This window comes from Xenia sp. Carnegie-2017, unplaced genomic scaffold, assembly GCF_021976095.1.
Source record: "Xenia sp. Carnegie-2017 unplaced genomic scaffold, XeniaSp_v1 HiC_scaffold_6, whole genome shotgun sequence".
Classification (NCBI taxonomy): domain Eukaryota; kingdom Metazoa; phylum Cnidaria; class Anthozoa; order Malacalcyonacea; family Xeniidae; genus Xenia; species Xenia sp. Carnegie-2017.
Genome location: NW_025813526.1, coordinates 6,729,878 through 6,742,017, shown reverse-complemented (window position 1 = coordinate 6,742,017; position 12,140 = coordinate 6,729,878). Strand labels below are relative to the sequence as shown.

The window sequence follows — 12,140 nt, the reverse complement described above, 5'->3', positions numbered from 1 at the left end:
GCAACACATACAGCAACACACAGACCTAAACAGTGCAACACATACAGCAACACAGACCTAAACAGTGCAACACATACAGAAACACATAGAGCATCAGATAGAGACAATTGCATAGAGACAATTAGTTAGGTCTAAAACCACATGAAAAACAGACAACTGACCCTTTGTGATTTGTACACTATCATACATGTAATGGATTGATCATCAAAAAGAAGTCAGGACCATCATTGGGCAGAGCGACTAAATGTAATTATTGCAGTACGGACAATTTTTTTGTTTATTTGTCAAAATTTAGGCAGCGACAGATGAATTAAGAAAATGTCAAGAAAGAAATACTATGTATGGGTTATGATTGATGAAATTCAAACATAAATATTGTTGACAGCAATTAGACTTTTCTAATCGCTAGGCTGAGCAAAGTCAACGGTTTGGCTGACAGACTTCTAGAATCCGAACAAACAAATGCCAGGTGCGTGCATAATGTTAAAGGTATAAACATTAAGCTTTCAAAGATTTCCCCATGGTGGGATTGGATTTCTTGTGCGCTGAAATCATTTTCTCAACCTTCATAGTGCTTTCCAGCAAAAATTTTTACCGTGTTGAACACGGTATTTGATAGTTTCACAAGTTTACAGTGCAATAAATTTGTTACACGGAACTAATATGCTTTCTTTCTTTCTCGCGCAAGAAACTATGGACTTCATATATCAATTCCAATCAGTATAACGCCATTTATACAAACGAATTTTTAAAACTTAACTTTATTATGTTGTACAAACGCTTTCTCTTCTCTCGATTGCGTACAAACTTTTGTTACCCAGTCTTTGCAACTATATCTCTTTTTGATCCACTGTTTCTGTTCATATTTTATCTTGTTTAAACTTAGCGTACATAATAAATTACTTTTGTCAAAACTTGTCATTCTCCCCTACGATGTTTGCTGGTTAAAAAAGCAAGTCGAAGCTCTTCTTGAGAAAAAGAAATGGAACAAAGTAGCTTTTGTAAGGTTCTTGAGTTAAAATTATTGTTCTATTGCCAATAAGGGTGCAAGTAAATGCAATGTTATTTGCAAATGTGTAGTAGGGAGCTCATTCATCTTACAATCTATTCACAGCTCATCCCTCATCAAACCCATAAATATATCTATATTGTTTCCATGAGGCTGAGATTTTTTATTTATTTTTCCGCCGCAGATGTATTTGGTCGTTGCATTGAAACATCAATTTGGTTTTCTTCTCATTCCATAATTGCCGTTCTCATTTTTCTTCTTTAGCGATGAAGTAATGGTGTCATGCTCGTCTAAGGAAATGAAAGACGTCAATTCTGGAAAACAAATGTCAGCAGTTACAAGTTTTTTGACGGTTTATTTTGTTCATCTTTTAAATATCTTGTATCATATGCGCAGGATCATAGAGGAGGATTATGAAACAAACGCTGAAGAAAAACCCTCTTCTTCATCAATTCAAAGAAAAATGAAACAGAAAGAGGAACCATAATGGATATATTGGATGATGTAATTTCTGACTCAAACATTGAGAATGAGTATAGTAACTGGACTGTGGCGAAGAAAAAATTAAAGGTTGTACGGCATCAGTAAGTCTGCTTAACCGTTGCATACAATAAAGAATAACTTTTAAGACAACCTTACAGTTTCGATAACAACATGAAGCAGGGCTGGATTAACCACTGGGGAGGACTGGGGACCACCTTATGCTGGATGGCCTTTTTTTAACACATTGTTGAACGTCCTTTGCACCTCTAAAAAGCAAGTAGACATTCATTTCACTCGAGATTATAACTGGCCTCTGTCCAAGGTCTGGCGCTGGTCGTTGTTCAACACCATTAGTCCATTCTTATTACAGACATTGGACTATTTGTCCTGTTGTCGTCGCTTGTATTATCAGTAAGCAATTTGACTAATCAGGTGGGCGATCCCTTTTCTCTTGTTTTGTTGGTGGCCAAGGACCCTGATCTATTATGTCCACCCCTTAATCCGGCATTGACATGAAGCATATATGAATTGCACTAGCCAATTCTCTAATGGTGTTTACCATAAGTTAGAACAAAATCCAAAGAAGATACTGCTCAACATGTAGAAATGGGAACTAATAAAAAAATCCAATTCATTCTTCACGAATAGCATAAATCGATGAATTGTGAATATAGCTTGCTAATTTTTCATTCTTAGATACGAGCAACAAGATTAAATCTCTAAATTAATTAGATGTTGATCAGCCAAGTAAAATTAATACAGAAATGCCGTGTCAATTTTTTTCAAATCACTACTGAGAATATGTCTGGCCCAATTTGCTATACAATCCATACTTTCACCAAAAGTTCGACTCGTTTTTTAGATTCTTGACCCAACAGCATGTCGTGAAAAGTCAAAACAAATCTAATACTGCCTAAACAAACACTCCAAATCAACTATGTTGTGAATCCTTCTGGATTTCTTATCAATTCCTTGAATATCAATTGTTCACCTACGTCACTTTTTTATTTCATATAGTCCCACATAAAGACGAGGAGAGAAATGTTTTGAAATCAATCAAACAAAGTAATATTGGTAACATGGCACGGACAAAAGATGACTCAAGTCCCTTTTTACTGTTGATGAACAAACTGTCGCAGACATTTCCGTCGAAAACGAGGCAAGAAAACAACCATTTTTTCATACGATAGTCCTTTTTCATCGCAAGCATTTCAATTTTGTTTCGAAATTATCTATATCGACAATACGTAATTGACTGTCTTAGAGAGGAACTGGTCCAGTTGTTAAAGGTAGCCAAGGAGACTTTCGGAGATAAAGGTTTTAGAGGAAAGAAAATAGAAGAAATCGTTAAGCGAGTTAAGAAAATCACTGTTTGAGTACATAAGCAGGTATGATTCAATCTTCTACAATGATTTGTAAGCGTTTAAATATACTAAGACTACGTTTACACTACGCCGGAGCGAAAAGGTGACTGCAAAATTTGACTGCTTTTACACGTTTAAATTCCGCTGTCAAAATTCGTTAGTTGTTTGTGAAAGATGGCGCCATTTCTTATTTTCATATTGCTAGATGTTTATTGGTCAAAACAATGATTTGTAATAATTACAACGACACCAGTCATTAAAAGCTTTCCAAAACATAAAATGTTCCCCATTTTCAACTATGCGCTACCACAAGGGACAAATTAAAGAGAAATGGTATCTAAAGTGTAGCGAATAATTAACGGTTTGCTGTTTACATGACAATGCTTAGGCTCCGTTTTCGTTCGACTACGTTTAGAAAGTGTGGTCATATTGTTCCGGAGTATAGTATAGTTTTCAAACAATTCCGCTCCAGTGCAGTATAAACGGAACCCGGTTCTGTTACTTTTGCGCCGTCTTCAGATCGATCCGGAGTAGTGTAAACGTAGTCTAAGTAGACAAAACTGCACTTTTAATCATCCTTTTGATACCTACGATATAACTGCTAAAACACTAAATAGACTATTGTTAAAATCGACCAACCTAACACGAGCATATTCATCATTAAAGTTGCATCAGAGCCCAAAAAAATTTCCCTCGAGGATTAACTCGATGAATATTACGTTGGATATCGAATTTTTCAAACCTGTTTTAGTTTACGAAAGAATGCAGAACACGCATTATTGTTTTATATAAAAGCCCATCTGTGTAAATCTTTAGTTAAAGTTGAAGAACATGTTCAAAATTAAAAGCGACGGTCATTTTCCTTCTCTCTCTCTCCGTCCTACATGATGTTTTAACGATATGCTGTAAGTGATCCAAGAACATCGTCGTGGTTTACAAGAATTTTCAAAAGGGGTCATGAATTATTAAAATTTGTTCAGACATGTGCATTGGAAGATAAAAGTATTTTTATCGAGTAACTGTATTTCACTTTTCTTTATATCAAAAGTTAGCAACTCTGCTTCATGTAATTTCAAATCAAACGGACGAGAATATACTCGAGTATGCTGCATATGCATAAGAATAGAGAGGGCGGTAAAAATGCTGTTCTTATATTGAAGACATGTCGTTTTGCAGACACGTTTACGCTTAGCGTACCTATTTTTCATTATCATATCGATATCTAAAAATTTTGTGGTAAGCGTAATCGCGAAAGCTTAGAATTCAGACGCCATCTTGAAATGATTGATTGATAATTAGAGGGCTTATGACATCCAAAGATATTTCATCCTTTAATGACATGCATAATATTCAGGTATCTCTCTGTTCTGCTAAGTGATCATACGTGATTAACCATCTTTTGGTTAAACATTTTCAGAGGTGTCATGTTTCGCCCAATCATGTAAATCTTACAGACGAAAGTGTAGCAACCGCGATTAATTTGGCGAGCCTGGCATGACGGTCCACACTCTTGACTGGAGATGATTACTCTACAATTGCTATTTCATCTAGCCATAGCTATAGATCATGTACTTTATAATTTCAGTCATACGGTTTTTGTTTGCCCAGGCCTGACGTAAGATTGAAATAAACTCGGCTAAATCATTGTTAACGGTTTTCTGCGCAACGGTTAAATGTGACCTTGAAAATGCCATAGGAACTATCGAAATACAAAAGATAGTAGTAGAATAAGCTTCGTGTAATCAAATAATAAGTCTTTATAACACAACATGTACCTAAAATTATTTCATTTGATCCGATATGATCGCTAATATTTCGACAAGGCTGACGGGAAGTTTTATCAAAGCGTTGTAGAAAGACTTTTAAAAATAAGTGAACATACTTGGCGTTCATCCTATTGAACTTGTTAAGCTAGTGTGTAGTAGCTACTGTTGCTAAATAGCGTGTGAAAAAAGGATGCGTTGTTAAATGTTACTAATGCTCATTTTTGTTGCTTCGTTTTAATAGAGTCCGTGGATTTATGTCACTGACAGATTGGCCTAAATTGAGAGACACTGAAAGAAGAAATGTCCAAACAGCAAGGAATGCTACTTTTTAGCTGAGTTCATTATTTATTTACTGGCGGTTGCATGAATGATGTTTTTTGCGTTTTTGTTCACTTAAAGTCCATACAAGCTTGGCAATCAATAGATGACTTGTCGTGTTAGACGTTCTGTAAGGCTAAACTATTGCTGTATTGCAAACCAAAAAGGGAAATTTAAATCATAAAAACTTTACTAGAAAAGAAAGAAACTTCTACAAAACAGACGGACGTTCTTGAAAATTTGTTATGTGTTTATATAACTTAGTTATATAACATAATTTGTTAAAGATTATACTGTTTGCATTAAGTTGTTAAGATTATCTATTTCGTTACTTTCGTCGTACGATACCTTACATCAAAGGTACGTCTGAGACTATCTCGCGTATCTTACGACCATACAACATACGTGTCGCACATAAACCAATCACAACGTTACGACAAGTACTAACGAACATAAAGGACAGAGAACAACAACGAACGACAAGGTGCAGTTTACAAAATAAACTGCTCCGACTGCCACGCCTCTATATCGGGAAACTGGCAGGAACTTAAACATAAGACTTACTGAGCACAAACGAGCTACTAAGAAACAAGACAAAACTAATCACATTGCCGAACATCACCGAATCACAAAGCACAACATTGACTGGGACTCGGCAAAATGCATCACTTACAGTACTGACTATAGACAACGGCTTACATTAGAAAGTTGGTATACCAACTTGGAACAAACCCTGAACAGATCACAGCAATTACCGGCACCTTACAAACGACTTATTCACAATACAAACAAACGATCAACTAAAAACACTACACTTCAAACTAATACACAATTGACACCCACACATTACAACTAAAAACATCACACCTAAATCACACATCACAACTAAAAATAAAATATTTCACTTCACACTAATCCACAATGACAATACACATTTCCTGTACACACAATACAATGACGTAAGAACCAGATAACAAATACGGCTAACCTGACGTTTACTCCTCATTTGACTCTAAAGATGACTACCGCTAAGGTTGTCGAAACGTCAGTCAACAACAACAAAACAGTCCTTCTCAGGACTTTATTAACCTGGACGATCATCATTTACAAACAATAGACTGGATATAGCTTCTACAGGTATCAAAAGTGAAGCCTAATTATATCTGCAAACTTCACTTCCGGGTACCACGGCGAGATACACATTACTATAAAAATGTATGGCGGATAACGTTTACAAACATGGATTTTCGAATATTTAAGACCTTTCGCGACTCCTTACTAACCTCAAGTATTAGTCATGGATAAAACAGGTTATGCAAATCGATTTGACATCAAAATGATTCCTATAGCTGTAAAATATCGACGTTAGTGTTGATTTAAAAGTTGTACATGCGAGAAGGTATTTTGTCCCATCGTTGCCAATGCAAGATAGTTCACTGCTCGCTTTCCAATTTCTGAGGCATTTATGATCTAGTATACGTTTCAGTTCTTTAGAAATGAGGTGAGTTACTTTTTTATCATTCTTTCTTTATGTTGAGAGATTGCTAAAATAGCAAACTTTGTAATCGAGTTTCCCTGAGGTAAAAGTTTGTCTTCATACAACGAGAATGAAATGTAAAACAGTCATTTGCATGCACCCATAACTATAACCCCATATGATAAATAATATGCACGAATTAAACTGTTTCTTAGTTGATAACCAGTGTTGCTAGATGGGTAGCCTGCAAACCCGCCCGAGCTACCTTTAAAAGTAGCCCATAATAGCCCAATTATATTTTGCAAGAAATAGCCCAAATTTTCATCAAAACAAGTAAAAACTAGCCCAAGTCTGTTGAAAATATTTAATTTAAACCAAACTACACATTGATATCGTATATCGCATCGTTTACGTCTTCTGTACTTTCATACATTTCTGAAGTAAACCTAGATATCATTTGAGGCCAAGGAGTGAAATTGTTGCAGCAAATTTTTTGCGTTGCCATATATGATTTCACGTGCAAGAGATTCTCTAGTAGCGATTGTCTCATTCGATTTCTTAGTTTGGATTTTAGCAAAGCCATCAGAGAAAATGCTCTTTTAACTGCTGCGTTGCTAAAAGAAAGAGCCAAAATAGAAAGTGCAAGTGCAACTCTTGAAAATCGTGATCCTCAGAAGCATCAACATGGTTAATCATGTCAATCCAAAATTGCTCAATCTTCTGGTCGTTGACATCAATCCACTGGATTGAACCAATGCGACTATATTGTTGGTCAAGTTTACCTAAATCTCCGGAAAATAGTGGAAGAAACGACAGGTCTCGAAGATCGTTTATGTTTGCCTGTATCAACAGTTGGACTTAGATCAGCATATGTTAACGTGTCAATGCCGGTGGTATTCGTGTTAGGAGAGAACTCTCTCTTTGATTGAAGCCTGAAATGTAAACGACATTAAAATGCATAGAAACAAATGCATAGAAAAAATGCATAGAAATGCATTATTAAAATGCATTATTAAAATGCATTATTAAAATGCATTATTAAAATGCATAGAAACAAATGCTCAAAACTATTGACCAAAGTTATAAGTCCAGCGTTGAAGGAACAACTGATTGCTGATGTCCAGGGTAAGAAGTTTTCGTTAATTGTGGATGAATCTACTGATATTTCCACATCGAAGCAGGTCTGCATTATCGTAAGGTATTTCAGCGAAGTTGAAAATAAGATCGTTACAGCGTTTGTTGACCTGGTTCCTGTTGTCCACACTTCAGCAGATGATCTTTTTAATGCAATCAAAGATTGCCTTGCCACAATTAAACTTGATTTAGTGAATTGTGTTGGCTATGCTAGTGACGGTGCTTCAGTGATGGTTGGGGAACACAATTCGCTGTGGACAAGAATAGCTGCTGTCGCTCCTCATTGCATCAAGATGACGTGTATTTGCCATTCGTTGTCCCTTTGTGTTCAGCATGCATTTGAGAAACTTCCGTCGAGTGTAGGATTTCATCTGGCAGAAATTCCGAAATGGTTTTCAAAGAACGCTATTAGAGAAAGCATACAAGACGCTCTATCTCTCAGATGATGTGCAAGATGCAACGTTTGAGAAGTACTCAACTACGAGGTGGCTTATGAGAGGAAAAGTTATATTTCGCATTCTCACAAATTGGTTTGAGCTGCAAGCTTACTTCCGAACAGCACAACCAGAGACGACGCAGGCAGCAAGATTCAAGGCTCGTATTCTTCTGGACATGCTCAATGATCCAGTCCTATATCTTTATTTCCATTTCGTTTCTCCTCTGGTCACAGAATTCGACAGGGTGAATGCCTTCTTCCAGGCAACTGATGGTGATCCAGAAGAAATGTTCACGGAACTAAATGTACACCATAAAAGTTTATATGGTAGAGTTTTCGACCACCAAGGAAAATATCTAGCCATTTATGAAGTTGACTTTGGTACAAAGTTCTTGTCAGAAGCAAAGAAATACATTTCTTCCCAACAAGACAAACGACGTGCTGAAGCTGAAGTTTCTGAAGTGAAAAATAGGTGTCTAGAATTTCTTGTGGAAGCTGTAAATCAAGTAGAGAAACGTTTACCAGCTGTCCGGAATATCTTGAAAGGTTTAAGCGCCCTGCATCCAAGCAAAGTTCTTGATGTAACAACGAGAGCCGATTTTGAGCAACTGCCGCTTCCTAATCTACGAAAGGATCAAGATTATGCAATTGAGGAGCAGTACAGGAAGATCGTCCACCGAAATTGGAAAGAGGAACAAATTTTAACGGCATCATACCTGATACAGCAGTTGCATTTTGGTCAAAGATAGTTCAGTTCCAAACTTCTCTTGGGGTCAAACCATTCAAGGAATTGGCAACTTACGCCTTAAGCTGCCTGACAAATCCTGTAAGCAATGCAGTGGTTGAAAGAACCTTTTCCTTGGTGACATCAGTGAAGACCAAACAACGCAATAGGAAGAGCTTAGAACTGCTAAATGCCATTATTCGTATTCGTTCCAGTCTACACTTTGCCGGGAACTGCTGCATTAACTTTAAGGTAACTAAGCGAATGCTTGAGCTGTTTGCCACTGAACACATGTATGAATGTGAGTAGAATAAACATTATAAGAACTATGCATAAATATTTATATAAATCTGTATATATGGAGAGCAGTAAAAATGACAACTATGCACGTCGAGATCTTATAGAAAGACAGATAAAATAGTTTATTCACTTTGTATTTTTGACATGGCCTTTTTAAGCTTGTAATGCTTATCAAGAAATTTTTGGACGTGTAGTTCATTTTTTCTCTTCATTTCGTCAACAAGCACCTTATATTTTTGCAACAGCGAATAAATTTTCAGTCTTACGTTCACGAGTTATACTACATATGCGGTAATGGCAATGTCGTATACCATTGGCTCTTAAGAATTATATTAAACTCGTTTCAGTCTTACGTTTTTAATTAATAGAAATGAAACCTGCATAATGTACACCTTCTGTCGTTCTTAACTATGACTATTTGATAGAATTCTGTACTATTACGGTGTTAAACCTTGACTGTTTTGCAACTTTTGTTCTGGATAGAATGTGATGGGAAATCTCATGCTATAGGGAGAAGGCACCTCGATATTAACCCCTATATAAATTTCCCGCCAGTGGTTGTTGTCAGTAAATTTCAAATATACCTGCTCGTATCTGCGCGCATGATTCATTTCGGTCTCCCATATGTTTTCATCCAGCGTATCGCTTCTTTCATGGAGTTTTCTAAAATTCTCCTTTGCTCGTCAGCTTTATATTTCATGCGTTGCACATCAGCCGCACTAAGTTCTTGCTTTGCAAGCACTTTCTAAAAATTCAACGAAAGAACAAAACCTTCTTGATTCATACGATAAAAGCCTGCAATACAGTAAAGATAAGAATATTGATCAACTGTGCAAAACCTCCAACTGCTCTTTCTCTCTTGATGTTGCTGTGTACTCCAGATCTAAGATATCAAACTTCGGTCAGTCGATATATTTTGTCAGAAGAAAATAAGTACTATACACTACCTTTAGCCTTCATAATTTACAAATGGACTTATACATGGACGCTAATTTAGCGGGGAGGGGTGAGGCAGAAGTATTGCATGGACTATATTATACGTACGTACGTACTGAAGTGATCTATAAACATTACACAAGTAAATGTGCTTATCTACGGGTCAGCGTATAAGCGGTAGGGTTTTCTGTGAAAGTGAGTTGAGATTCACGATTTGGGTGACCTAACTGGACATACTCAGGATAGGGCTTGTACATTGGAGGGGTAGTTCACCCTACGCAAGTGTAAGAGGATGCCTCAAGACACCACACTGCACTTACTGAGATCATTCAATTCTTCTTCGTTCTGAATTTTCTTTCCTCAAGTTTGAGACGATGCTTCTCGAGATCAGTGATGTAGGTCTCGAATTTAGTCCTAAGAATCGACAACATCCCAGTACATGTTTCCACAAATTAATACAACGTAGATGGTGGAAGCAAGATCACGGTAAATCTTCTCTTACTTGTCGAGCTCTAGTGTTCTCTTTTGTTCCACTAATGCTTCAAGCTTTGACTAGGTTAAGTATGAATATGTTAAGACTGTTAGCTACACATCTATCAACTGTGAAAAGATGGAGATAAAAGGGAGGTAAAAAGGGGGAGGGTAATTTCAAAGATAATATGAAATACAAAAGTATGTATTTATAAAAGCGGAAGCGACCCACCCCCACCCTCCCTCAACCAAAAGGATGCATGACAAATTTCAAACACGTAGCTCACTTTAACAAGATGCACCTTTAAAGGGATGAACGTGTATAGGAACATTTGTGGAAAATCCTTTAAATTAATTTTGCACAAATGAAGCTCCGTGCAAGAAAAATCACAGTACGAGTTTTGGCCAAATAATCTGAATGAAAATCGGAAAACCGAGCCATTCCTAGGATCAGCCAAATTATGTCATAAATTATGTCACAGTAATTTTTTCAGTGATGGAGCTTCACCAGTGGCCAAAGTTTTGGCTCTGAACAATGTATATGAGCGATTTTCCAAAATGTTCACACATGTACGTAAAAGTACCCAACCGTTTGCGATTATTTTGCTCACACTCACATTTAGAAATAAGCAATTTGAAGTTCTCAAAATTTCACGACACAATATCTTTCCTACCGGTTCACTTTCAAGTCTCGCCAGTTCTTCCTCCAGTAGCTTGTTTTCGTGACTCAGCTCTTCGTTTTCTGGAATATGAAAATCATAAAATTGTACATTACAAAGTGACGATGCACATAATTTTTCAACAATACACATTTACCAGCAATAAGTGGAGCATTCTTGTTTCCTACATTAATAGAAACAGATACATGCATAAATCTTGTAGGTCACTACCAAAGGTTACAGGAATTGATGCAATGACAACTTCACTCACTCAGTTCTTCATATAGTGCTTCTGTGTACTCATCCAGATTATCTAAGTCTTGACCGTAAATAAACGCTTCGTACGCTTTCTCAAGGTAATCAAAATACAACTGGTTAACAAGACAAAGGTGTACATAGTGAGACATTAACAGTGGCAGAAACATCTGCTGAATACAGAGATGGATCTGGAATGATTTAGTAGTGGTTGCTTTGGTTTAGATTAGATTTTCTGAAGATACTTTGCAGGTTTTGCCCTATCATGTCAGACATTTACATTTCGCTTAATTGTTTGGTATATTAAAACAATTCATTGGAAAATCAAGCATAAACATCCCATATATCTATGACTGTCACAGCAATATTAAACTAGGTACATTTGAAACACATGTTATCACATGTTATGGCATTCAGACTGCAAAGACATTTTGATAGAGATAAGAACTTACCTTGTCCTCATCATTCATGGGAAACAGACATTCGTCGATGGTGTCATTAACATTTTGAGCCAACTGAAAAAAAAGAAAGAAAAGAAATCAGCTTTAAAATGTTTGGGCAAACTCATCAATCTTCAATTTCAGTTTGTACAAAATTCAACCTTGACAAGTTCCATAAGCCAGTGAAGTGCACCAAGGAGCACTGGCCATGTGTGAGTGAGCCAACATTGGATAATGATGTTTTATGAATGGTGAAGGGGTAACCAAGACTCTTGAAGATTTTCGATACTTCCTCTTATGGTTTTTCTTTTAGAAAAACCAGAAGAGAATACAACTCATCCTTCATGTATATTTTCAAATGGCGTTTC

The 12,140-nt window shown here is 36.6% G+C and overlaps 1 protein-coding gene and 2 long non-coding RNA genes across 4 annotated transcripts; 2 read left to right on the top strand and 1 right to left on the bottom strand.

The window, feature by feature from the left end:
• The first annotated feature begins 417 nt into the window (after positions 1 to 417).
• LOC124457466 lies at positions 418 to 1,460 on the top strand. The gene is made up of 3 exons (XR_006952611.1): positions 418 to 469; positions 1,274 to 1,336; positions 1,406 to 1,460. It is a non-coding gene; the product is annotated as an uncharacterized LOC124457466 (long non-coding RNA).
• A 1,300-nt stretch (positions 1,461 to 2,760) lies between these two features.
• LOC124457465 lies at positions 2,761 to 5,254 on the top strand. The gene is made up of 2 exons (XR_006952610.1): positions 2,761 to 2,880; positions 4,864 to 5,254. It is a non-coding gene; the product is annotated as an uncharacterized LOC124457465 (long non-coding RNA).
• A 4,434-nt stretch (positions 5,255 to 9,688) lies between these two features.
• LOC124457463 (kinetochore protein NDC80 homolog) lies at positions 9,689 to 11,983 on the bottom strand. Of its 2 annotated transcripts, XR_006952609.1 has the most exons (9): positions 11,934 to 11,983; positions 11,785 to 11,847; positions 11,349 to 11,448; positions 11,235 to 11,261; positions 11,093 to 11,160; positions 10,450 to 10,499; positions 10,268 to 10,361; positions 9,851 to 9,894; positions 9,689 to 9,756 (listed from the first exon to the last, which is right to left on the bottom strand). XR_006952609.1 is itself a non-coding variant. In XM_047007709.1 (7 exons), the coding sequence occupies exons 1-7, from the start codon at positions 11,946 to 11,948 to the stop codon at positions 10,277 to 10,279; spliced, it is 408 nt and encodes a 135-aa protein (XP_046863665.1). In that variant the 5' UTR covers positions 11,949 to 11,983; the 3' UTR covers positions 10,190 to 10,276. The 2 variants fall into 2 exon arrangements, 1 of the variants encoding a protein (XP_046863665.1); XM_047007709.1 differs by lacking the exons at positions 9,689 to 9,756; positions 9,851 to 9,894 and having other exon boundaries at positions 10,190 to 10,361.
• Between the last annotated feature and the right edge of the window lie 157 nt (positions 11,984 to 12,140).